The sequence below is a fragment of the Syngnathus floridae genome, chromosome 13 (assembly GCF_059516105.1).
Source record: "Syngnathus floridae isolate MCC-2025c chromosome 13, RoL_Sflo_1.0, whole genome shotgun sequence".
NCBI lineage: Eukaryota > Metazoa > Chordata > Actinopteri > Syngnathiformes > Syngnathidae > Syngnathus > Syngnathus floridae.
Window position 1 is genome coordinate 9,892,559 of NC_142425.1, and position 27,259 is coordinate 9,919,817.

Here is a 27,259-nt window from a genome sequence, read left to right on the forward strand (position 1 = left end):
GGAAAGCGAGCGAGCGAGCGAGCGAGGGAGAAGGAGAGAAAAAATGAAAATGAAGAAGAGTGGCAAAAAGAAGAGAGCGATGCAGTCAGACGGATCTCTGTTGCCCAACGTTATCGCTTCGGTTCTCTCGGTGGAAAATAAAAAGGAGCTTGTAGCTAATGTTGCATTTGTGACTTGCTCCTGGATGTTGCGGTATTATTATACTCCTCAGTCTCCACATTGCTGCAGCAATCTCTCTTCTGTTAGCCTTTAGCTTAGGCTGTTTGAAGTATTATATATGTTTTGACCATTATGGATAATTTTTTTCAACGATTCATTGGCCGATTAATAAAATCCTAAATGCTAAGCACTGTTTAGTGGAGAACCCGCCACAACCCTTTAGCATAAGCGGCTAACATAGGGCAAATACATTTATAATTCCGTGCACGCTTTTATTCGACGACACTTGGTGAAGTTCACACGCTCACACTCAAGTTAGTGAGTAATTGAGCGCAGATGAGGAGAGATGTAACACTTTAACAAGTCGGACTCATTTGGGGTTAAAAGTGGGATGGCAGGCGGTTCATATTTGATGTCTCTCTCTAACAACAGAGGGGTCGCACTCCTTTGGCCCCACGGTTTGAGAAGCTCTTCAGCTCCGTGCCAAAGGCTACTTTGCCTGCCAGGCTGGCTGGATAGCTCTCAGACAGTGAACACGAGGGTGTATCAGTGCACGGATCAGACCGCCGCTTCCGGAGAGTAATGGATCCGCTGTTATCTACTTCCAAACAAGCAGACCGACACGATACCACGACTACCTGCTGGCCACTGTAACACGGCCGGTGCTTGAGAAAGTGTGTCTGTCAATGTGTTTTTCCGCACATAATAGTCAAAATTGCCGTTTTTCAGTCTCCATAAGCTCACCGACCAAGCCGGGAATTTCTCACGAGTACCGTCATCACCACTATTCCCATCCCGGGGACCTTCTGTCACGACCCTCCTTCACTTCCACTTCCCTCAGCCGCAAGTCTGTACAATAAGTGTCAGTCGAGGCGATCCCGTCATGATAAGTAGAGGCGGGAGCACGTGACGAGGCGGCAGACGAGTCGTGATGTAGAGGGAAAAAAAACGGACTATTAACGGGGCATAGCGGTGCCTTGAGATACAACTGATTCAACTTAGGAGAATTTTTCCAGATAAAAGCCAACATCTGCTAGCTTAATGCTAACGACATATAACCAAGCAACTCATATTTTAACACATTTATACATTCAATATAACAGTCATATTTTCTTTATCCTCTACGAGAAGTCAAGACAAGCTGACACATCACACTGCCCCCTGGTGGCCAAGGTGAGCAGGGGCAAGTTTGACTAAAATGGTGTTTTCATCGGTATTTCTTATCGGGCAGTACTCAAAGCGTAAATACGTGTGCTGCTATTAGTCTGGGAGAAAAAAAAGTGGTATCGAACTCTTCTAGTTCACCTCACACCCTGAGCTGACAAAATAATTACACACATACATTCACAGGACGACATTAAAAACGGCGAGGCTGCTTGCCAGTAAACTTGCTATTGATTAGGGCGGAAGACTGCGGAGACGGATACGCGACACATGACACAGACAACGCAGGTAAACTATTGAAGCCCCCCCCAGTGGGATCAGATGGATTTGTGCTTTTTATGGTCCACCACAGAGATGTTTTGTTTGAAGCATGTTCACATAGCGTGTGTTTACTTCCAAATAGCGAGGGGATAGCATTTTCGCTATGAGCAAGGAAGCACGTCTTTACTCAAAGGAGTTTCTCCCGGACAATTTTCGGTAAAAAATGTAAAGGTTTTTAGTAGGATGCAATCGTTTTTGATATTTTTCTGAAATGAGTGGCTCACACACCGCGCAAAGCCTTTATTGGCAGTGTCGAGAGGTTGCCGACAGCCTGCTACTCACCCGGGCGACCCTTCCTAACACAGGTCCCCCCTGCTGGCACTGCTCTTTAATTACAAACACACACACACGCCACTCGCTCGGCCCGTGCCCTTTTACTCCCTCATTAAGCACTCGATGTCACCACGAGAGACTCAGGACCAACGCGCACTCAGTTATGTGCACTCTATGAGTGGAGCTTACATTTGCAGCTAGGGTGCCTAATTGAAGATCATTAACGAGGCTAATTAGGGAATGCTCGGAGGCTAGAGACAAAGCTAAATGTGGCGGGATGAAAGGTGTGTGTTGAGGGAAGGAAAGTGTGCATTCAGATAAGTTATAAATTAGCACATGACTTGTTCCGCTGGTGTTGCTCTCACCGAGTTGTTTACTTTTCAGGCAACTTGAGTAGTCAAATAAAAAAAAATTAGACTAATATAAGTTGTGTCAATTCCCCCCCCCCACCACTAGTAAAGTGACAATTTAATTGAAATAAGAAAACAAATTTTGAAAGGAAAACTACTAATAAACTGACGCTCTGTGGTTGCATAAGTGTACACACCCTCGCTATTTTTGTGGCTTTATATAAATACATTTTGGGTCGATATCCGGGTTAACTGTAAAAGGCAAAACGCTGTGGCAATTTCGCCAGTTCTTCGAGTGAAAGAGACGCTTGTTCTCTTGTTCTTCTTCCATTCGGACTACTGGACATAAATCCTCAGAGGTGAAAAACAACCCGCCAGCGCCTTTAAATCAAAGCGCAAGCGCACATTTCATCAGGCGCGCTTTCACCCTAACATCCACTAATCATAAAGATGGGGAAGGCGGGGGGGGGGGGGAGGCATTAGAATGGAAGCATGGCCACACAGCTCTCTCCAAAAAAAATCCAAACTCTGCTACCACATGCTTACACATTGTGCCTATATGTGAGAAAAAAACCCCATCAGAAATTCCACAGGCCAACAGCCGCCATTTCAAACGAGCGGAATTCTCTAGAAAGCGAGGAAGGGTGCAAACGGAAGCAGCAGACGGCAAGAGTTGGCGCCGCAAAAGGTATGGAGATTGACAGCAAAAACACCAGGAATGCCTTTAGTGTCTGAGCCTCATCATAAATAACACCTACACACACAAACATTTTCACCACTGCCGCACACACTCGTAACATGGCTGGTGGGAACGTAGCGTATCCGCGCACGCCCTTCACTTTATGACATTTAGCGAGCAATACAGAATGGCATTTAACAATGATTTGCTGTTCTGTTCCCGCCACCTTTCTTTATGAATATATGTAAATAATTGGAGATGAGAAGAGCGAACGCAAATGTATTTGAATTAGTGTAAATAGTGTCACGTCACTGCCCTTACAAGTGTGCAAAATGATTCATTAGCATAATTGCGCTAAAATCAACACACTGCATTGAAAGGAATGTGACATTTGCAGAAAATAAATATGATTTAATAATATGATGGTTTCCCTAATCAATATTTATATTTTTTTTTACCACCATAGGGTAAATATTTTAATCATATATATTACATTTACTTATGTGAAATGTTCTCCTTTTCCAGAATCAATTGATTTTTTTTTTTGGGCTGTCTGTTAAGCAAGGATGAAATAAATCCTTGAAAATGGCACATTTGATTGAACGCGTAAAGAGTGAATTTGCTCTGATTGACACCAATGTGGATTTATTGCATCGAGTTATGGGAATTTTGCGAGGCGCACTTTTGTATCACAAATGTTGCAAATCGAGATTCACTGTTAATATTCAAATTGAAGAAACAAATATTTTTTGCCTTAAAAGTTGTTTTCATGAAGCTCACACCGGTTTCCTTCTTATTTGACTGGATTGCTTGTTGTGATAATGACTTGCCCTGCACTGTTATGACAGAATTGAACAATTGTGAGAAAATTACACTCGCACACCTGGCGATTGACCCCCGCACCAGAAACGAAAGAAATGTGACCCCCCCACTGATGCTTCTAACGAGAAATAACATTTTGAAGCGTACTCTTGTTATTTTATTGAGGCCGCAAACAACAGGGTATTAAATAAGAGCATTTCGTATTTAAAAAAATAAACTGACAAAGTGTAAATTGCACTTCATGTTGAAGCAGTGCGGCCAGCCATAAAACTTCTCAAACTGAAGTTCGATCGGGGACAGACAAACTTTTTGCCAGGTGGCATTTTGCAACGGCGCTCCGATGTCAACGGGCGAGCCACCGGCGAGGGGAATGATATGCTTCCAAAAAAAAAAAAAAAAAACGGCAAAGTCTAAGCTGTCAAACGCTGATGGCTTGGTTTTACACTGAGACAGTATGACAGTTAAAAATGGTCAAAGATCACTCAAGCTTTCTCTTGAACAGTGAATAAAGGATCGGCAAAAGCTTGCCTGTGAGAACAAACTATTTCCACAAGCGCCAAGTGCGGCCGGTGGCATCTTTGCATTTTCGAGTGTCATCCAACCTACAGATACACACTTCCACACTTGCGACTGGAACGTGTTGCAGCTCCAACTTTTGGGGCCAAAATTTAATAACATAACACTTCATCAGCCAGACCTCCTACGAGACTATTAAAAATGAAAAAGAGTTGCTGGCAACCTTGCGAGCAATGGCTACCTCCTTATTCTCAGACATTCTTTTATATTATAACGCTGCTAGACTCCTTTTTTCTAATTTCTATTGGAAGAGGGGAAAAAGTGCTGGGTCAAGAGTAACCCGAATTGGATGTAAAAAGCTAACTCAGCTTTTCTTTTTTTTAAATGAATAACCTAAAAAGATGTGTCGGTCCCATTTTGGGTTTTTTTTTTTTCTTAAAGTACATAATATTTCCTAATGAAAGGCACCAACTATTTTAATTCAAGCTTGGGATTTTCAGATGCTGGGAATTGGCAATTGGCCTAAATGTTGGTGTTACCAAGTTCACCCTGACCGGGATTTGAACCTTGATCCCCTTTGGGGCCGTGGCGTGACACACTTTAGCAATCCAAGCGCCACCAACAATTCCAAATAACTCCTTCAACTCTACGACAAAATAATGAACCCAACGTAACCCACTCTGCTCAAAACCTACAATACGGTTAAAATGCTAACAAGAATTAGCATCTATAATCATTCATCGTGTCGGAAAAATGAGCTGTATAAAATCCGTGGCAAGGGTTGTGGTTCAGGTCCGTTCACGTCCCCCACCTGCGGCCCGGCCGGACGTTCCGCCCCGTCGTGTGGATTCGCCGCTTATGTTTAGTGAGCGACAAGACACAGACGAGACATTTAAAACCATCGCACGCCAGTCTGATCCACTCAACCCGTTTTCTATTTTAACGCGCGTCTGAGTATGTGTGTGTTAATGTGTGTGTGGAGCCAGGCAGGAAGAGGCATTCCCAAAGGAGCAGTCCTCTTGAGCGCCAGACATTGGGGGGTTGGGCCATGAGACACACACACACACACACACACTCACACACAACTAATTTCCATTTCATATCCCTGAGGCAGTGGCGTGTAGACCACCTCCACCTCCAAAGGCCAAAGCGACAGCTTGGGATTGAAACGTTTTGATAAATGGAAAAATTCACTCGGCGGTCTGCGACGAGGATCCGATTTTATTGTGCGTCATGTAGCGTCATCCCCTCAGCCAGTCAATCGCCACGTGACGTCGAGGGTGAGCCCAAACGTAAACACTGCAAAATGTTTTCCCCCTCTGAGCCTCTTCTAAGTGCATCTCCTTAGCTTTAGCATTAGCATTTAACATCAGGATCAATTCATTGACCGCTAATAAGTGCAGATAAATCCCGACTCGGAGCAATTCAGGCAAAACTGTACAATGCAGAGTGGCACTCGTTACCATGACGACCAAGGTGCAGCTAGGGCGTTGCGACGGGTCCAAACAGCCAACGTATATTATGCACAAATAGAACATTGGCTGCGTCTCTGAAACTACCAAGATGACAAATCGGCGGCTTGACTTCTTGTATTAGTAAAAAAAAAAAAAAGGCAGAAAATAAAAGCCGTCTTTGCTGTCTTAAATGGGCAGTTTGCTCCTCATCATTACCAGCAGAGAGAAACTTAAACGACTCATAAATAGATGTTTATGCTACTAAATCTGTCATTTGCGGTGTGTTTATATGAAATACGTTATTGTAAAACTGTTTTTTTCTTTACTGCTTCTGGAGGGGAAAAAAGACAGCGACGGTTTTAATCGATGAATTGATCGTTAATTTTCCTCATTGTGCGGTGGTGGTAAACTCGCGGCGGTTAAAAGAGCGACGGAGAAAAACAACTGGAGCAACTTTTCAAGGTCGATCCATAATATTAGGGAAATATATGTCAAGTTCGGCGTTACTGGCAGGCCTACTCCCGAGGTAAATCAGGTTCTACTCTTCAGACCTGCTGACCAAACAACACCTCACCCTGTCTGCTGCCAGACAGGGAGGAGGGGGGAGGGAGGGAAGGAGGGGGGTGAAAACCACATTCCCAAGACAATGGCTGGTCTGTGGGACTTGCTGAACCTGCGAGGAGGGCCCCCGGAGGCACGTGGCCTGCTGAAGGGTAGAAATGTTGGAGAGAGGAGAAAGTTGCAAGAGTAAGCGAGGGAGGAGAGTCGCACAAGAGATAAGGAGAGAATGCTAAAGCGCTCAAGTGTTTGATTAATAACACAACAACAAAAATAGATAATGTGCATTTCGATGAATCGACGTTGACTCGACCGTCAATCTGACGTCTTTCAATCTCCGCAATTATTTACAACCTCCACTAAATCGGCATATTTGATTTAACCAAGCCTCCGTAGGTGCTGCTGTTTTGGTTAGCAACTCGGCCCCCGTCGCTCGCCACGATTTGTTGCCATTAAACGCCAAGCGAGGCGGAGAGCCTAAGCGCTTCCTGAGGTCGCCGAGCCGACACTTCCCGGGTCAGCCGGGATGGAGGTTGACAAATATTTACTCTGAGACAACAGAGGAGGAGGGATGAGGGAGGGCGCCTTCGCATGGAGCGCACGTGGAGCCAGCGTTTGCCATCAATAGATAAATGGAGGCTGACAGAAATATCCACGGCGCGGCGGCGGCAGCTAGCCATGCGCCGCATTGGCACACACACACACCCAGAAAGAGAGGAGAGGGCAACACACTTGTACACACAGACACACAAATGAAGCACGAAGGCGGGCAACAACACGTACAAGAGATGGAAGGAGAAAATGAAGACATTTGTGGAAGGAGGAGAAGATGTCTCCAAGTATTAGTCAGTGGCAGGAAGGTGGAACACGCTTGCCTCCCTTTGACCCTCTTTGGCTCCGCCCCTCCTACCCCCACACACATACACTGAGCGTGAAGGGGAGGGTGGTGAACGCATAGTGGCTCCTAAATCAGAACCAGAAGTTGAGACAAAGAAATGGAGCTGTTTGTGCACGTGTGTGTGTGCATGTGTGTGTGTGTGTGAGAGCGAAAGAGAGAAAGAAAGAGAGAGCAATAAGAAAGAGAAGAGAGAGAAAGAGAGAGAGAGTGTGGGGGAAAGTGTGTGTGTTCTTGTCTTTCTGTGTTTGTGGTGAAATTTGGGCTGATCTACACAAGTAGCGTGGTTAGATTTGTGTGTGTGTGTGTGCAAGTGGATACACTTTTGACAAGTTGAGTGCACAACCTGAGAAATTTCTGTACATGCACAGAGCAAGCAATGCGCCATGCAAAACATATTCAGGGACACACATGTTCGTTCCCCCTCTTCAATGATTCATCTAAATATGCTGGGGATCACAGAACGGTAGGAAGACTGCAGCTCCACACACACACACACACACACACACACTGCTCCCCCTTCCCCATGCTCCAAAACACACACACACAAATTTCATTCACTGTTTTGTCCCTCAAGCAGTGCCAGAAGGCTGACAACGCACACACACAGGTACAGTAATGCAAAATATTTGAGCCTTATTGACCACGCCATGCTCTTGCCATCAGATCATAAAACTATGGAGTGGTATCAGTGACTAGAAGGTCCTCTGTGGTACCAGAGGGGAGTTCAGAACATTTATGCTATTTATTTTTTCAAATGCAGTGTAGCTGTCATTTCTTTAAGGTAAGGCATCAATAAATGCTCGCCATACATTCCGCACTATATTTCCTTCGATATATTTATTTACTCAACTGCAGAGGTTCTCGGCTTGGAGGAAGCAGCTTATTAGCATGCAGCGAAGCACGTGTGCCAACATTTACATGCAACGGAGAAGAGCGGCGTGTGCGTATGACCCTGAGAAGATGGCGGGCACCCCGTCTTGCACGGGCACCTCCTGAGCCACCCTCCTCTTCCTCTGAACGCCGCACAAGCCCACCAGCAGGCCGCACAACCCCATGAGGAGAAATGGGGTCGTTTGCCTCCGTTATCTCCTTTTCTCAACACCGCACCACGCCCCTCCTCCTCTTTTTACCCCTTGCTTAACTTCCTCTCTCTCTCTTTCTCCAATCACCCCACCTTCCTTCTTTCTCCTCCTCCTCTTTCTTCTAACCCCCCCACCCCACCCCGCAGCCCTCAGCCAATAGTGTCTGGGTGTCAGGCAAGCTCGGAGAAGCTGTTGTCATGGTGACGGGGCTCCTGTCTGCGCTCTGTCCCTCAGGCATCCCACATCCAGAAAGCAGCATTGTGTTTACATGAGGAGGGGAGGAGGAAGATGGAGAAGGAGGAGGGCTGGGAGCAAACTGCTCCACTTTGGTCAGCTTTTATTGTGCATGCATGCATATGCACATGTGTGTATGTGTGTGTGTGTGTGTGTGTGTCCCTCAACGCCACAGACACGCAGGCATCTCACACTCCTATTCCTGGCACCTCCACCCAATCTATGACCTTTCCTGGACTCCAGTATGCAGACAGGCAGGCTTGACCCCAGTGTAAAACCGCACCTCTTTAAACACACACACATAAACACACACCCGGCTAGATCAAGTAGCCAACCCACACCACTTTGCACCTGGTGCCACCCAAAATAAGGTCCCCGGGGTGCAGGGTCACATAACTATTCTCATGGAGCAGGTGCATGCTAGTAGTAGCCATGTAGCTGTTATGGAGATGATACGCTGACCAAGCGAGGAAAGGAATTGCAAGATGGAGAGAGCCTTCGCATTTAGGGTTGCCCATCTCCCGAGGTCAGGGTATTTGTGATTGATTGAGACAGAAACTCATTTGGGTGTATTACAGTATGATCCTGTAATTAGCCTAACGTCAAAACAAAATGGCTAACTTCCTGTTCAATTGCAGCTATGGGTCCTTGAGACTTTTTCAAGTATCGGAAAAAACTGCAACGCTGAGTTTTGGAGTATTGGGGGGGTCTCTCGAACTATTGGGCGTCTGAATTACAATAAAAAAGTAATGAAGGGATTTAAAAAGCCAGTTGTAAAGAGTGTTAACATGGCATTGGTGTGGCCTTTAGGAGGTCCCAATTAAAAATGATTATTTTGACTGTTGACGTGGCAGTCGAACAAAGGGAGAATTTTTTCTAAAAAAAATTAGAATGACCTCCAGGCTATTTTATTTCCTTCCTGAAGCTGAATTATTTGCAGCACCTCTCCCACCATGAGTGAAACGTAGCGTCGAAGAGACGGGACGTTCCGACGATGGCGCTACGGTGGAACAGTCAGCGCGGGTGTCTGTGTTTGGCTCCACAATGCCTTTCATACCCCTCGTATCAGCCCTTCTTTCATCAGACCACCCCCGCTGTGCCTCTACGGAGGAGGGGTCCGGTCGGAGAGGCGGATTAGCTTCCTACTGGTCCTGATTCTCGAAGGTGGGGGCTTAACCAGCCTTGAAAAGGCAGCGAGGAATACGCAGGAGGGAGAAGAGGACTCCTTGTTGCTCTTTATTTGTTTACATTGAAATATACACCAAACGGTATTTTAGATTTTGAAGTATCTCAGGCTGGGTTTCGTAGATAGACTTGAATTGGTTTCGGGCACTTGGACCTGCGTAGCAAATCCAGCCTGACTGCACGTGTCAATGTGAGGACATCAGCCAAGATGAACACTGCCCAACCTCTTTTATGTAAATTGTCTTATTACCGCCGCCATTCATGTGTGATTTCAAGTGATTCCAAATAAGGAAAAGAAAAAAAGAAAGGGACGTAGCCCCCGGCGGACGCAATCTGATTTAGCGCTCGTTGAACCTGATCAATCAGAGTTCACGCTTGCTAAAGTGAAACATAAAAGAAAGAAAAATAGACATTTTGTCAGAGGACAAGGCAGAAAGAATGGGAGCCAAGGACGTTTTTGTGTTGGCTCTTGGCTACTGATTGTTCGTTAATACGAGTGGAGGGTGTCTATTCAGAAGACATGCATTCACGCAGGACAACTCGACGGAAAGGAAATTAGCGGCAAAGTGGCGCTCGTATTCCCTCCGATGCGGCGTTCCGAACGGCTCACCTGCTCCCATCCTCCGCCCCTCCCTTACCCGCCCGCCGTCCCTGCTGCCCTCCAGCCTCGCAGCAAAGCGCAGAGCAATCCCTCGGCGGGTCAGCCAGATTAAACCGCCGCTGTAATCGGCTTGGTTTTCACCTCCTTGTCCTCGGCCCGAGCGAGAGATGGATGGAGGCGATGGAGGGGAAGGCGGAGGAGTTAAAGGCCGGCGGGATGGAGAAGTGAAAAGAGTGGGGAAGGAGGCAGCTAAATGACAACAAGGGCACGGAGGAGAGGGAAACAAGGAGAGCCAAAGGGGCTAATGAAGGTCGCAAAGGGGGCAATATTAAACACGGGCGAGGGTTGCGGTGAGCTTATGATGATGAAGCGAACTTGCTGAGGTTTTGTCAGACAGCCTCCTCGGCCAATCGGAGTCCTGATGGGGTCATGTGACTGATCAACAGGTACCCCCGCTACTTTTGAGATCATTTAGTGGGGTGGATGGGAGGGAAGAAAAGGCTGTGATATGTGAGCAGGCCATATGGTGGATGAAATGAGGGAGGTTTTTTTTTTTTTTAAAATATAAATAAATGATCACTCTTCTGTCTCTCAAAAGCAGCTGACTATCAGTTTTGCTAGCTCTCCAAAATCGACTACATCGTTCTCAGTCTTTTCCAGCAATTACTTTTAACTAAGTATAATAGAAGCAAATCACAAAAATCACTTTACGATGCTAACATACAGAATATGGAGTTCTAAAGGGCCAGCAAGGCCGAGCGAAAACGTTAAGTGTACAACATTTGCTCACTGATGACTCCAGCATGCGTTTTGTTAATGAGCGCCATCAATAAAGCACGAAAAGAGAACATGAAAGGCAAGTCGAGGAAAGAAAGGAAAAACAACACCCGCAACACGCACGCACACACCGACCGCCACGTTCACGCCTCACAAGAAGTGATTGATGATTTTAGGAAAGGGGGCTCTCTGACACAGGAAGTCCAGTCTGGGTCAGACCTCATCGACCATCTGCGACACACAACAACACTTTGCGCTGTTTCCTCGTCAGCACACGCGATACCGCTTCCTCTCGCGCGGTCACCGGTCGTCGGCTTTGGGCTTGGCACGAGCCTGGTGACAGCGGCCATTACGGCGAATAATTGAGGAGCAAATGAAGACAAACGATTTGATTGCCGAGCGTGCCCCAGCAGTCAATCCGCCATCGAGGTGGCTCCCATTCACATGCATTGATCAGCTTTACAACCTAAGTAGCCGGCCAGGAAACTAAACGGCGGTGATCAATGCTATTTAACAGATTATTGAGTGCCGACTGGTTGCCCGGGACCCGAAGAAGAGTGGGGGGGGGGGGGGGGGGGGGGGGGGGGGCTGATAGAAAAAAACGAGAGCATGGGAGATTGGTTGCTTTGGTGATGACGAATGTTGGAGAAATGGCTAAGAAACAAATAAAGGTCAACCCCAAATATTTTGCTTATCGATACGCCATCAAAAGATAATTTGTATTCCATTTATTTTTCTGAACATGTTATTTTTCAACAAGAAGAAAAAAGCTTTATTGTTCTAACTTCTATAACAAGAATTGTTTCAACCATTGTTTCAAAATGGCCGACTAGCCTGGTTCATGTTGCTAACTTAAGAGTCTTTGCTGAAGATTCGAGCAGCTTTCAATCAAAATTCGACACAGCGGTGGCTGGAAAGCAGCTCTTCGGAATCAGACGCTCCTTTGTTAGCTGCGCGAGCTCGACGGCGGTTTCAAGTGGCGCGCCCGACAATGGCTCCGGCAATTACGACATTTTGACTAAATGCTCCTTCATGTGCGCCACGTGAGTTGCCGTTTTGGAATTAAATCTACGTGCCACCTGTTTTGCCACTTTTTGCTTTTCCTACTAAACAAAAATTCCCATTTATCCGTGCGACTCCACGAAGCCACCTCCAAACATGTTCGGCAGCATTTGGTAGCGTTTAACAGAGTAGCGCGTTACCATGGTGACCACCCCTGCACGGGCCCCAAGGAGCCCATGAAGCAGCGTGCTTGGTGAACCAAAATGTGTTTCTCGTCAGCGCGAGTGTGCGGCGGGCACTAAAACGTCATCTAGACTCGGCTGGTAATATTTGTGTGTCTGTTTTACTGGGGCTGAGATTTAAAGCAACAACAAAAATGACAACCCCAAAAAACAATCTGTTTGGGGGTAACAAGAATGTGGCAAAGCTTCGGTGAATTACTATGAGAGAGAGGGAGTGGAGACTTAAATCTGGCTGTAGTAGATATGTGGCTGCGTGTACATGTGTGTGCGTGTGTTTTTACTCCCCGCGCCTTTTTCCTCAGTTCAGCAGAACCTCATTAAATTCAGCAGGAATGGAAATCATTTCTGCACAGAGCGCGCCGGAGACAGAAGAAGATGGAGGGGAAGACTGCGTGTGGGGAGCATAAATACATTTTTGAATATATATATTTTTTTTAAATTAAAATTAGACGGTTATGTTCATTTTAGATGGCGGGAAAACCAATGTATGCGTGGAATGAGTTAAAAGGGGAATTTGACAAAAATACAAGCAATATTTATGTTCAAATGATAGAAACTGGATTTATTTTGTTTTGACAAAACTTTGTAAAAGAGCTTCTGCATGGGCCAAGAAAGATCTGGATGAAGATATAAATCCAGGATTTGTTTTTCCACATTTGTTGTCGCAAATGGGATATTTTCCCAAGGCGAAGGATTTGCATCACAGGAGTAAAGTAACAAAATTGCATTATTTTCTCCCGCTTGGCTCAATTTGGATGTGCATCATGGCAGTATTAGCAGAGGGGGGTAAAAAAATGTGGAATCGAAACAGATATGACTCCATTAGGCACAGTACTGTGAGTCACTTGAAAGTATATCATATTTCTTTTAAAAATGGATCAACAAGAAAAATATGAATTACTAATTCTGAAAAGTTTGGCCAAAAACCAGCAAGTGTTCTGATAAGCAGCACACAAACACGCAATTTACACGTAGTATGTTTTAGTGTGCTCAATTTTAAGTCATTTTATTTCCATTTGGAAAGACGTGTTGATTTGCTCAAAATGATGAGGCAACCACTTGTGGCCCCCGCAAACCACACATTGAGAAAGCCCGTATTAAAGTTGTTTTTAAGAAATCCGACGCGCTTAATCTAGATTAGGGGTGTCCTCAGTGTCCATAAACACGGGTTAAAAAAAAAAGTCAAGACAAACAACCAAATCTAGCCAGATGGAAATATTAATAATAAAAAGGTAATCTGATGTGGTAGCAAATCAGGGTTTGCCTCCCGCCCTAGTCTCCTCCAGATGTCTCGGCTGCTTGCTGCCACACAATATGAAGCAGACGCTAATCTGGTCAACGATGAGGAGATTACAGCATACCAAAAAAAAAAAGAAAGAAAAAAACAGCTGAGAGGAAAGAAAAGCCTTCAAAACTTCTTGCTTGGACTTCATACGGCTCCATTCAGTGAACACTGACCTTTTTTTACTTCCCTCCCCATTTTAAGAGTGCAGCGTGCTGGATCTCTCCACTGCCAAATGTCAACGTTTTACAGAAATGTGTAACAATAAACACGACTCTGACCGCACACGGGGGATGCGTCGAAGGACTGACACGCGTGTAGGCGCAATTGTGTGAGCGGTGACATTTGGGGTTTTATTATTAATGCATTAGGGCCACGGACAAATTCATAATAAAAAAAAATATATATTTTATTTATATATATATCATTAATTTATTTTTCTATTTTATTTTTATATATATATTTCTATATTATATATATATTATATCTTAATATATTGTTTTTTGCGGAGGATAAAGAATATATGCATGTGAGTATTGTTATATTTTCTGTCTTCTTGGCGATCCTACGTTCTGTTCTTTGGGTTAACCATCAATTACTGGGCCAATTAGTGAGGAATCCCACAAAAAGCTGCTGTAAATTCATTTAGAGAGAAATGTTGTATGCTACAAACAAGCGTTGAGCCAGTCGATTAATTAGGAGGTGAATTTGGATGTCGGTATCAAGCCTGAAAAGGTGATCACTGATTCTGGGAGTCGTAATATTATGATGTAAAAATGTGCGTGTTACGATGTTTGAGTCAACGACAACATTACATGTCAAATTTGAGTGAGAGCCCTTGAAAAGCCGCTATGACTACACGTCGAGAGAAACGATAAATATCGAGAATGGGAGGAAGGTCCAAATAAGAGCGTGGCGACGGCAATGGCGGCAGAGGCGGAGGAGGGCGGGTGTCACCGCAACCACGGAGGTAATCAGCGAGCCAATGGGGAGTCATTCCACTCGGAGCCAGCAGGCTTCACAAGTACCTTGAATAAAAATAATCATTACGGAGCATTAAAGGCACCGTCTGTAAATATACCCCGGGTAGCGGTAAAGAACGAGAGCCGCCGTGTCAAAATGTAGATTGTGTGAGGCGGGAAAGGCAACGGGAAAGAAAAGGCAAAGAGAGCGACACAACTTGGTTTGTGTTGTCTAGAAATTGAATGACAAAAAAAAAGTCTTTGTTTGACGCTCGCTCAGTGTCCTGCAGATTTCAAGGACTCTGTTTCACTGCTTAATTCAATGAGCAAGAGACAATACACACACACACAGAAACAGACAAGTGTGTGTTGTCTGTGATTACACAAAAACAACAATTAAGGCACTCGTGCACACGTGCATCCACCCATAGCGTCATTGATAGAGCCGGCTTGTTTATTTGGGTTGGGAGTTTGGGTGCTCAGCTGGTACTTGAGACTGGTGGACTGGCAAGGCTGTACGACACACACACACGGGCATGCAAACACAGTGCCAGGTTTCCACGCCAATCACAAGCTAACCCACTTCCACTGAGAGAAGTAGTGGCCAAAGCGTAAGAGCAGAAAAGCAACTCAGGCGATCAATGGATGGATCCATGCTTAAGTTCGGGCCGGATTTGCTGCCATTTTTCACAGATATCAGATTGTGCTGCATTTGCAGCCTTTATAAAAATCAAACTATAGCAAGGTGTGCTGAGGTTGGTGTTTTTCGTTTATCGGACGCATTTGTCAACTTGCGCTAATGTGGCACGCTACTACAAAGTTGCTCGTAAGAACTTTTATTAGCTAAACATGCTATGTGTAGCAAATCAAGATTCTCAAGAAGGAAAAAAAAATTTCAAGCAACAGGTCACACCTAAATCCAGCAAAAATAACCTTGTCCTATAAGCCACATGCTGCTTCACCAAGTCTAAACACAAAGCTATTATTATCCCGCTGGAGTTTACCTAAAGGGATTAACTTCCTCAGCAGTGTAAATACGGAAATGATCCAAAATGTTCTCCAGCTCCGCTCACTGCAAGGAGCTTCAATGCAACGATTCAACGGGTTGAAAGTCTCCCGGGGACCGTCCTGACAATCCTCTGAGCGCTCGTCAATGTTTCAGAGCTAATGAGGAACAGCAGAAGTGGAGTGCTACTCCGAGCTGGTCGTCGGCAAAAGAAAGCAGGAAGCCGGAAAAGAGCAGCGAATTTCCCTCGTCCTTGAAATTGACTTAAAAAGTACGAGGGGCCCAAAGTGTTGCTAGCGTGGGGATAATAACCTCATGCCAGGTTCTTGTGGCTTCTCCCCAAAAAGTTATCTAAGCAGAGTTGAAGCCATGTGAGTGTGGCTCGTGGAGCATCACGTGAAGTGCTGAGGCAGAACAGGAAAATGCGGGCATGGCAGGAGAAACACCACACATGACGTGATTTAACAGTGGTTAACCTTGTACCACTGTTAAGAATGTTAAAATGTTTTGTGGTTTGATTGACAGAAAAGTGAAGCGGTACCATGACTTAATCCGTTCCACGACCGAGCTCGTAACACCAACCCAAAAAATTCGAAGTGATTTTTACAAAAATAGCAAAATTTTTGGGGTTAATTATGTGCTTGGATTACATCCACTGTAATTCTCATTCTTTCACCAGAATTAATATTCACACTTTCAAATGGAAACACTTTGAAAGCATCAACTGGAGCGTCGGCGCCATATTCTTTTCCGCTCCTGCCGCCCGTCGTCTCGCTTTGAAGCTTCCTTCTGTCCCCGTCCGTCAAACAGGCATCACGAGGAGCTCAGGCGCTCGCCCGAGTCGAGGATCAAATGCTTTATGGCCACTTTAAGCCGGACCACAATCAACCTACAGGTGGAGGGAATCATAAACAATATTTGATCTTCTGCTTCTGTCACTCGCAGACCTCCGACTGCAAACACACGCACGTAGCTTGAGGGCAGCACTTTGGTGCGCGCCTCAGATACATAAAGGTGTACACGCGGCATCGGGACAGCGGGGGGGGGAAAAATAAAAAATAAAAACGACAACAAAAATGCCTGCATGGGATGTATAGGAGGGGGAGGGAAAGTTGAAAGACGGAAAACGGTGTGTAGGCAGCACTTAAAGCAACAAGAAGAAGACATCGCCCTGGCAACTCCATTCCTCTACTGTCTCTCTCTCTTCCCCTCCCTCATCCCTCCATCCGAGAGAAAAAAAAAAAAAAAACCCTACTCTGCTTACATTATGGATGTTATTATTATTCCAGCATGTCGTCATGTCGCCCCCGCTTCTCTCCTTCCCCCGAGCGAGAAAGCGGGCACTGCTGGCACCCGGCCAGATTACCCAATCAATCTCCTGTGAGAGGGGAGGTGGGGGGGTGGGATGTTGCGGAGGGGAGGGAGTGCAGAAGAGAGACGAAAAGAAAAGGCAGAGCAGCGGGGTGTGTGCGTTGTTGGCGGGGAAAAAGACTTGAGAGGAATGGGAGCAGGAAAAAGGAATGGATGAGTAAATTCTACTCCCCCCCCATGAAAAAAAAAGGACAAAGAAAGAGGAGGTGGTTCTGAGCACCTGGAGCATCAACCTGAAAAGCGTGCACGCACAAACACACAAAGGCCGGGCCATCAAGCTTGTTTACAGAGTGAGGCTCCGCCCCCTGTGCCACCTGTTACTGTGGTACAGCCTGACAAATGTTTAACCCTCCCAAAACGTCCCCTGGCAACGGCCCACGGCGCACCTTCCGGCCGTCGCATCATGACATCGTTTTTCATCTTAATTTACAGGGGCTGGCGTACTGCTTCAGTTCGCTGATGTGGGACCTGAGGAAGAATAAGTCGGCGTCCGTGACGTGGAGCGTAACACGACATGAGCTGTGAGGGGTTGAGTGACACCAATGCAGACCTCCCCGAGGGTGCAACTCCTCCACAATCTGACATTGGGACTGGCAGGGAAACGGCAGTTGAGAACATTCAGTTTCTTCCATCCAGTTGCAGTCAAAGTATTTCCGAATGCACTCAAAAGGCACTGCCGGAGCTAGGATTTTTTTTTTTCCTTGGGGAGGGGGCATGGGGGGGGCCAAGGATGTCAGTGGGTCTGTAAATACATTTTTTTGTGTGTTTTACAAATCCACAAAATTATTCAGACAATGCTGATAAAGATTGATTAGATATTCCCTTTAGGCAAAAGGCTGGAAATGTGGAAAAAAATCCCCAGAAAAATCTAAAATACCAAAAAGTCAATTATTTGATTTGGCATCTGGGGGATCCAACCATATTTCAGTTGGGGGGGGGGACCCACAGTGCTAGCCACAGTGCTAACGATACTATCCACCATTATGGGTTGTGCTTCTACCAACTAAAATAATAATCACAAAATAATAGTATTAATAAAAAAGCACTGTGCATTTGTATTTAGCGATGAGGCTTAAAAGGAAATCCCGCTTCACATGTGGCCAAAGAAAAAAAAAATCCAATATTTTTTCCTGTTTCTTTAATAGATTATTACTTCAGGATTAGATTCCACAAACGCGAACAAGGTCTTAACCATCTATTTCTAGACACTAATATCAGATTATGCCCTTGCACCTCAGCCCTCATCATGACAGTTCTCCGCGCCGTCGTGTCAGTGACGCACTCGCAGCGTAAAATCCGTGACGCTTCCGCGGGGTGCCGACCTTGTATGGGCATGGATCGCAGATGTTCGGGGTCGTGACCTCTGGCTGAGCCCGAGCGAAACGTCTGCAACAACAAGTCTCGAGCGCGACGCTCCCTCAAAGATTGTTTGTCCCGTCACGATAAGCGAATGTCACGGAGAGCGCCGTTCTTCCATCTCCTTTAATGTGCGTGCGAATAAATGGCTTCTTCGTGCCTTTTAATCATTCGTGTCGACGTTGCCGTAATCAAAGCGCTTTTGAAGAATTCCGGAAAAGAGGAGTACAAAACGTGACTTTGTCCTCTTCTGGGAATTGAAAGTGATTAAAAACTAAGATGGAGGCAGATTGACAGAAAGACAACAGTACTTAACACGATGAAAGCAGCCACTTGAACGGAGGTACGGTGGTGCTTTGAGATACAGGTTGAATTTGTTCCGTGACCACGCTCTTAATTCAAAACCTTCAAATGAGTACGAGTATGTGTTCAAATATCTGTTGCTTAAAAGCTTACGTATATCACAGAAACACCTATGCTAGTGTCGTTAGCCACTCTATGCTGTTCTGCATTATTTGTTAGCATTAAGCTAAGTGGACTTTCTTGAGACACATTGATGTGGTTAAATCCATACAATTTGAATTTTTGGGGTGTTTTTATTTTGACAGTAAACTTCTCTGGGAGTGCCATTAAACACGAACAATTAAATCTTTCTCTACATACGTATGACAGTTAAACACATTGGAAATTGGAACAATTTAAATTCGGAAAGAAATGCCTCTTTAATCCCTTTGTTAAAACAATATTGTGCATCGTGTGTGTAGTCATTTGCATACCAGCATGGCTGCATTGTTATGGCCTGACAACATGAGGACTTTGCAGGGGTTCCGGGAGCGTGGCCAGGCCTCCAATCCCAGCACATTCCCCTGGATTAGCTGTCAACCCATCCCCAAATCTGAGGATTAGCACTTCATATTCCATTATCTTTCCAAACTGGAGGGTCCAAAACGTCAAAGGGGGAACGAGTAGGGCAGGGTTGAGCAAGACACGCTTTCCAAAAGAGTCAAATCGAGCCAAAATACTGTTGCCAAGCAACCAAATCAATTCCTGGACACAAATGACTAAATGTCACATATGCCGCACATGGTTGATATTTTTTTTTTTACACGGAAAACAAAACCATAAAGGAGCGCCTCTTCATTTTCTATAACGTGTACCATCATTAGGCTCACAGGAAGGCCAGAGACAGGATTCAAACCTCCAGCGAGGCAAACGTGGTAACCACTTCAACACCGTGCTGGCCATCATCAAATAATCTTGATGAAACTTCCACATGTACCAAGCGGAGCGTGCGCGTGACTACTCCAGGGAGTTGCATTGCGTTTCACTCCGCCATCCGAGGGAGGGGGGGGTTAAGGGAGCCGTTATCAGCAAGGGGCCGCAAGTGGAGGCTTGATCGGGCCGCTAAGTCCGCGGGGACGGGCGAGCTCGAGTTAATCAGAGACAGACAGACCCTTTGTCACCCTGGGGATTCACACGACGTCGACCCTGACGGTTCTCCCGCATCGTGCAAAAGGAAACAATCGCAGTGCTGTGTGCACGCATCTTGGTTTTGTTTACTGGCCGGTGAAACCTTGAAAATTGAACACTAGCTGATGACCGGTTTGCTATTATACATACGCTTGACCAAAATGTCGAGCCTTGGCAAACCTCGGACTGGTCAGTCAAATATAATTGCGCTCAATTGGGAATTTTGTATAGCCTCCGTCGTGTGGGCTAACTCTCGGGTTAAAGGTTAAAGCATTTGCTACAAAGTAGTTAAACGTGTAGCCGTGAGGTGCTGGCTAATTTCTAACCTTGGAGATGGATCGGTGCAAAATAAACGAAAGGCCAACAACTAGTTCGTCCTCTTCCATCCCACTCGCTCTTCGCCTGACTTCCTCAACTTCAGTCGGGTCAAAGCTCAAGCATCATCGCTTGTATCCTTGAACTCCTCTCGACTGGCATTTATTCCAATGTCCACATTTCAGCTCAAATGCACTCGCAGCTTTTTAAGGCCCGCGGAAGGGTCAACCCGGCCGTCGTTTAAGCCTTGACGTGCAGGTATCCAGCTGGCCTACCTCTGGAGAAAGGTGTAGCAAATTATATGGCATTTAGATTAATTAGACACAGTTGTCAGATTTAATTAACTACTAGGTTTAATTAACCATGTAATTAATCTTATGGTGGTCCAACTCACACACACACACACAGAGAGAAACGTGTCAGCTGGCGCCTACACACACACACACACACAAGTATGACATGCACAACAAATGTAATGTGTTGGGTTGTCAAGTGTGATACAAGAGTTTGACTGCCTACGGGCTCAAAGCGCCCGAAAGGAACGCAAAGCATAAAAATAGAAACCGTAATCCGTTTCAGGTAAAGCGAGCAGCCGACCCATTCAACGGCCTCATTTACATGGACTGACGACGTGTGAGCTCATGCTAATCATGTTACCAAGTGTGGCGTGCAAACTGTTCTATTCATAAGCGTGGTGGCGCAACACATGGAGCCGCGGCAAAAGTATTGGGACACCGGCGATGCAGAATTTTACCGCAACAACCCCATGCATGAAAATAAGATTGCTATATATATTTCAAATTCATTAATTTGCCAAACAATCAATTAAGGAAATATTCATATTGAAATAGGCAACACAATAAACCCAAATGTGGTGTCTATGTGTGCAGGTGTTACTGATTGACCACCGCACCTCTTCACAAGATGACGGGGTCAAGGGGGTGGGAGGTCGTGACCTTTTATCGCCACTGCTCGCCACCGCCAGCAAAACATATTTCATGTGCGTATGCATTGTGTATACGTCTGAGTGCTAATGTGCTTGTGTGATCAGCCAGCTGCTTTATGCGCCTTGACCTTTAGGTGGACCAATAAATAAGACGGGCCGCGGCGTGACCTTTCATCACAGGACGACGTTTCCTCTCAGAGTCAAGAGTTCAGAGGTCATCGTTGGAGGAAATGTGGAGCTAAAGCGCCTGAGCTAGTGTGATTACCCGAAATGCAGACAGAGACGAAACTGCGGTGGGTGATATAAGATATAACAACAAACATTCCAATTCCCAAAAAAATCCTGGCATTTTTTTTTTTTAAATCCAGATACAATTTGGGTAACCACAGATACCTAATCATGTGAAAAATGATAGACCTGCATGAAGATTGTCTATTATTCAAAGAGGAACCTCTTGAGGCTCTTCCATGAAATAAAAAGACAGCATTCCCAGATGATGCATTTTTTAAAGACATCCACCTTGCGGGAAGATTTCTCCCCCAAAAAAAGAACCCAGCAGCTCAACCGCAGCAAAGCAAACTGTAGCACCTCGCATATCAATGCAAGAGAACCCCCCCCCAACCCCCTGGAGTGAGTGACAGGGTTTCTGCGGTGTGTTTTTGCTCGACTCACATAATCATGGAAGGCCTTGGCCTCGCTGGAATGTTCGCATGTCTCCCTCCTGTCCGGGGCGGCGCAGTACAGATCCCAGAATACGCTGCACACACAAGGAAAAAGACGGTTGTTAAACATCGAAAAACACGCTCAAATGTACTTTTTGTCATCTAATAGCGACACGTGCGCAGATGACTCAAAAGCGACAATAACGCTTGTGATCCATCGAAGCTTTGTGTTGTTTTGTTTTTTTCTCTCTCCCCTTTTGTGTGTCACTTTGACAACCAAACAAAAGTGGCGCAGGTTCATGCTCCACTGTACCTTTTTGTTACATGCACATAAAAAAGAAATTAATACAGCCGGCAAAATAAAAGACGATCATCCGCCGTGCTGGGACGTTCTTGTTAGTGTCTTCTCGGGCTTATTTCTTAAGTGCCATCAGAGTTTGGTGTTGCTTTCATGCAAACAGACGCACGTTGAGAGAGAGAAAAAAGCAGAATGTATTCAAGAAACTCGGCTGATATCGTATCGCGTGCTTAATAAAATGGCAATTGGTGAAGATAAGACATAAAGCTGAAAATAAACAATTCCTCCGCACACCGGGGAACAAGAAAAGCTTAGATGCAGCATTTAATTTAATTTCTTAACAGTGATCGAAGCTAATGTAATACCACGCGTAACAAACACACACTCAACCTTGTGTTGTTTTTTTTGTTTTGTTTTTTAAGAACAGCCACTCTACAAACACTCTAAATTCAACTGACATTTTTATTATTCCCAAAATTCATTATTTTGGACTAAATTAGGAGAGATGCATCATATGTCTGCACTGTCTTGATACATGCTCCGATACCACACACCGATACTGGCAAATTCGGTTCTGCCTTTGTAATGCATTCATAAGATAGAATTGCATTTCTTGTTCTTTCGTTAAAAATCAAAATGGATGGAGTACACCGGAAAAGGGTCACCAAATGTCCCTCCATGCTTGCCCTTACAACTCACAATATCGACCAATCAGATGCGCTCGTGTTATTTAGTGTCCAACCGGCCGGAGCGATATTAGCTCATTAGCACCAATCCCAAATGTCTCTGTGGGCCACGAAAGGGTCCTTGCTCTAAACGGGTCCTTAATTACTACACCGAGATCAAGTACCCGGTAAGTCGGTCTCATTCTTGTCAAATTGATTTTCAATGTTCAACTCTTGAGCTGGGGGGGAATTGGTTGTGAGGCTCCCCAAAAAATTTTAACGTAAATACCATATTGAAGATTAAGAAAGACCAGCAGGAGGCTTCTATATTTGCTGTTCTTTGCAGAGGATAAAGAATATATAACTGTAAGTATTGTTATATCTGTCTACATGTGCTGCTTGACCAATTGTGTTCAAATCTCTGTTTTAAGAGTTATAACATCGCAAACACTGACGCTAACAAAACATTAGCAATACTTTCCGGAGGTAAGCAATTATTTTAGATGCACAATGTGTAATTCTTACAAAAGGTTCACTTATAGAAATTGGCAGACAAATGTCATTTTGACATTTCATGGCTAAAGTGTGTCCTTTTTAACATTTTGCTTGTGCGGTTAACAGTTTTATGATGGCCGCAATTTGACTGCAATTGCTCAAATTTGGACAAATCAAAGTCCAAGTAGCTTTCCTACAAGACATTATATTCAACCTCAGATGTTCCTCTTTATTTCTGAACGCTGCTTCTTTCCATTCATTCTGATGACATGTTATTTGAGGGTAATTTAAAAAGCGGTGCCAAAATTAAAGTTCTAAAAATAAAAAGCATAATAATAATTTATAAAAAAAAAATAAAAACACTTCAACCTTTAGCACTGACCTCTCAGACTTGTGACAATGTGAATTAAAATAGAAGTGTTAAGAGTATTTTTAGATGAAAGGACAGAGTTGGTGCCCTGAGGCGCTCTGCAAGCACAAGGGTGCCCTCTAAGACAAAGCTTGACGGAGCACATTCTCTGTGTACGAATTTGTGTGCGTGTGTCCCACATGCCAATAAAATGAGTGTACATTATCATATCTCGATGTCGGCGTTAAAGGAATTGCAGCGAGGGAGACACGGCCATCGCAAATCCGATCGGCTCTCGAGGGAAATGAAAGGGGGACGCAGAGGTACAAGTTTGTTCCCCCCGAAAAATAAATAAAGAGCACATTGTGGAGGGAGCTTTAAGGTGCAGGGTGATCTCCTGGCCTCTGAAGTCGGGATATGTATTACCATTTGAACAGCTGACCTGAGGAATCTCATTGTCAGTCTCTGTATCATCTGACACTTTCATTCGGCTGGTATTATTTGGAGACTTGAATGTATCCCTTCGCTATGTGTTTCAAGGAGACACAGATGAAGGTTTATATTGCATTGTGAAGAAAAGTACAATGTTTCAAGTGGTGGGTTTAAAGAAGATTGGCTAGAGGAGTGCCTAAAAGGAGCCAACTCCATACTGTATCAGAAACAAATAGATTTCTGTGAGTACAGTGGAATCTCTGAGGTCGGAATATTTGCCAGATTCTCTGGTGTGTCAACAGTATTTTTTTTTTAGATAAAACAGTATATAGAACATATATATAAGTTTTACAATCAGATTTAACTAATTTGATGTAGTACCATTTGGCATAAAAGCGAAGCGTGGAGAGTGTCCGTCTCCGAAATGTATACGTGACATTAAGTCGGCCGTCCAGAATATACAGATGTTATACACAGGCTTTGCCACAAACATATGTGAGGCCTATTTTACTTTCTTCACATAGATGGAGATGATCCGTTACATCGACATTTGTCGTTCATTACGATCAGCTATTTGATGAGGAGTCCAGGGAACCCTTCCTCGTTCAAGTTCTATCCAATTATCTAATCATTCCAATCTAATGATCTAATCTTTGCCATCGTATTTCGCTACAAAGGCATGTAAAGCGATGTTATTTGAGCCGCATGAGGCGGGGCGGGGCGCATTTCCGCTCTCTTTTCAAGGTGATGCAAACAAGTACGGATAGTCTTTCATTACTTTATTCAAATCGGCAACAAAAGCTGGGAGGGGGGAAAAAAAATAATGTAACACCAACATGTCGGCAAAAGAGCAGGAAGGGGGATTAGCATCCAGACTTCCAGAAGAAGACAATTACTGAAATTAAATGCCATCACGATAATTATTTGCAATTAACTGCGGTCTGACAAAGCCATCAGTTACAATGGGGCTTTTGCACTATAATAAGGCATGTAAACAAAGCCAGACGCACACAGCTTGGCAGGTCTGAAGCATAATCCTGTCTGCTACTTTGGCTAGTGGCTAGCTAACGGGCAGCTAGCAGGACTAGCCAAAAACGGACAATTATTTGGTTTGTTCATACTTAAGTTACATGTTCATCCAAGGGTTCCACGCCCGTACATAACGGATGTCACGACCTTGCTAGCTTAGCAATACCACTTTCTGCTAATCCCAATGTTTCCAAGCAAAAACCACATCTAAGAAGAACAAGAAGGCCATAATATTGTTATGATGTTCAGAGGGGGGTTTAGAATTCAGCCGCCATCCAGTGAAAACTGGTTAAAGCAATCGATTTGAGGATAAAGAGGAGACAACTAGCAGCGGCCAATGGGGAAGGAGCTAATGACACAATCAACACCTGCAGCCCTTCACTGAGGCTTTTCTTTATCCTCCCGCCCATAACAACAGATGTGGATGAGTGACCCCCCACTAAAAGAAGCCCCAACACCTCCCCGCTCTCTTCCTCGGTCGCATTCGAAAGCAGCCCCCACGCCATCTTAACAGGAAGCATCCACAGAAGTAGTAAGGTGCTGAGGAGGCGAAGGCTGAGGGTGGGGGTGGGGCCAGGGTGACAGCGGGGTCGGGGTCTTAGATTTGCCTGTTTAACACAAAAGAGGCTGAAATGCAAAGAGTTAATCCATTCGGGGGTCTCTCTTCCGCAAACAAAGGACAGGCCTCCAGACAAAGGTTGCGAGGGGGCGGTGGGGGGCATGTGGAAGGTTGGTGGCTTTCCTACCATCTGGAGCTTTTGTTTTGGGGGAGGTTTGCGAGAGGAGAGGACTTCAGGGGGGGGGGTTGGTGTCCAATGGGCGGACCCCGCCGACAACCCCCGGGATCCCGCCTCCTCCCCCTCGTCGGTCCTTGGTGTCCACGTGCTGCGCGGGCCAGACAGACGCCCCTTAGCCATGTCGTTTACACCACAGGCCTACCCGGCTAATCATCGGCCTCCTCTCCACCGCCCGGGGTTTGGGGAATGCGAGGCCGTTCAAACACTCTGTATATTTGCCTTTGGTTGCTACCACCGTCCGGCTGAGCAAAGCGGACCTCTTTAAAGACCATTATGAGCCGTGTCAACACGCTCGACAATGACAACACACACTGAGGCCCAAACACGATGAATGACCGAAGCGGCACGTTTGCTATACGAAGCGACGCCGGGAGGCGCTTTTGGGGACGAGCGTGAATGGCCGTCCTGTCAAACCTCTTATTCCGCCTCACGCTGCCCCCGTGTAGCTAACGCTAAGGATTCACAATACTCCACCTTCCCCTTTGCGTGGGCCCTTCCTGGCTACTTCCTTTTCGTAGCTCATCAAATTCCCACTTTGGAGTAAAGTTGGACAAGAATGGAAGACAAAGAAGAATTTTCTTCTGGGTTGATTTCATCGGAAGACCACACTGTACGGCCTTGCCTCAAAAATTACATAACGACCAGCCTTTCGCCTACACACCACAAAAACTGCATAGAGCTCAGCTCGGCTGGAAACACGGCTTTCTTGCTCGCTCGCTTGGAGGACAACAGCCCGAGCCTGCAAGCGCACTGACCCGAGCCAGACAGACAGACAGAACAGAACACGCTGTCCGCTGCTTATGAAGCATTAGCCAACCCGGCGCATTTGTTCAAAGAGGCGGGATAGAAAAGAAGAAAAAAAAAAAATAATGTCACATTATTGGACAATGCTGCGTTGAGCATGTAAAGAAAGTGTTTACAAGTCAAGTCAGGTGAATGGCGGCAAAGTAAGGAGCACTTAAACATATGTCAGATGATGCACTTAGCATTCCCTGCAATTACTCCCCCCCTCCCCTCCCCACTCAAACACACACACCTAAGCGCTCTTACAGTAGTAACGTGTGTTGACATAATTCGAAAGGATCTCCAAATATACATACCACCACCACGAGTGTAAAAATCCAGGAGGTTCCCCGAGTGTGATGTTCTTCTCCCATCGGATCTGAGAGGGAGACAAGAAATGGGAGTTCACTTTGCTTTAACGTCAGTCAAACTTGAGTCGGTCAGACAGAGAAGACTTTTTTTTTTTTTTCCCCGCAACGCTCACACGGAAGCAAGAACTCCAGCTGCTATCTGGACGTGTAGATAAGATTCAGAGCGCGATAGTGGACGGGCTACCTGCTCCAAACACGCACTGTGACTTGGAATAGAAGTCACATCCCAAATACTCTCATTCTCCTCCTTCGTCCGTGTCAATTTTTTTTTTGGACTGATCCTAACCAACCTCCCTGTGGTTTGGTTTTCACGTTTTTCCCGTGACTACTAATTGGAAGTGAAAAACCCATCG

At 45.3% G+C, this 27,259-nt stretch overlaps 1 protein-coding gene across 2 annotated transcripts in view; it reads right to left on the reverse strand.

Moving 5' to 3' along the window:
* ssbp4 (single stranded DNA binding protein 4) overlaps nucleotides 1–27,259 on the reverse strand; it is a 52,897-nt gene that overhangs the window by 15,915 nt on the left and 9,723 nt on the right. For both annotated transcript variants that reach the window (XM_088393877.1, XM_088393878.1), the window contains exons 3-4: nucleotides 26,853–26,914; nucleotides 21,698–21,782 (exon numbers count right to left, since the gene is read on the reverse strand). In XM_088393877.1, coding sequence (XP_088250003.1) covers nucleotides 21,698–21,782; nucleotides 26,853–26,914 — 147 coding nt within the window. The remainder of the gene's footprint in view (nucleotides 1–21,697; nucleotides 21,783–26,852; nucleotides 26,915–27,259) is intronic.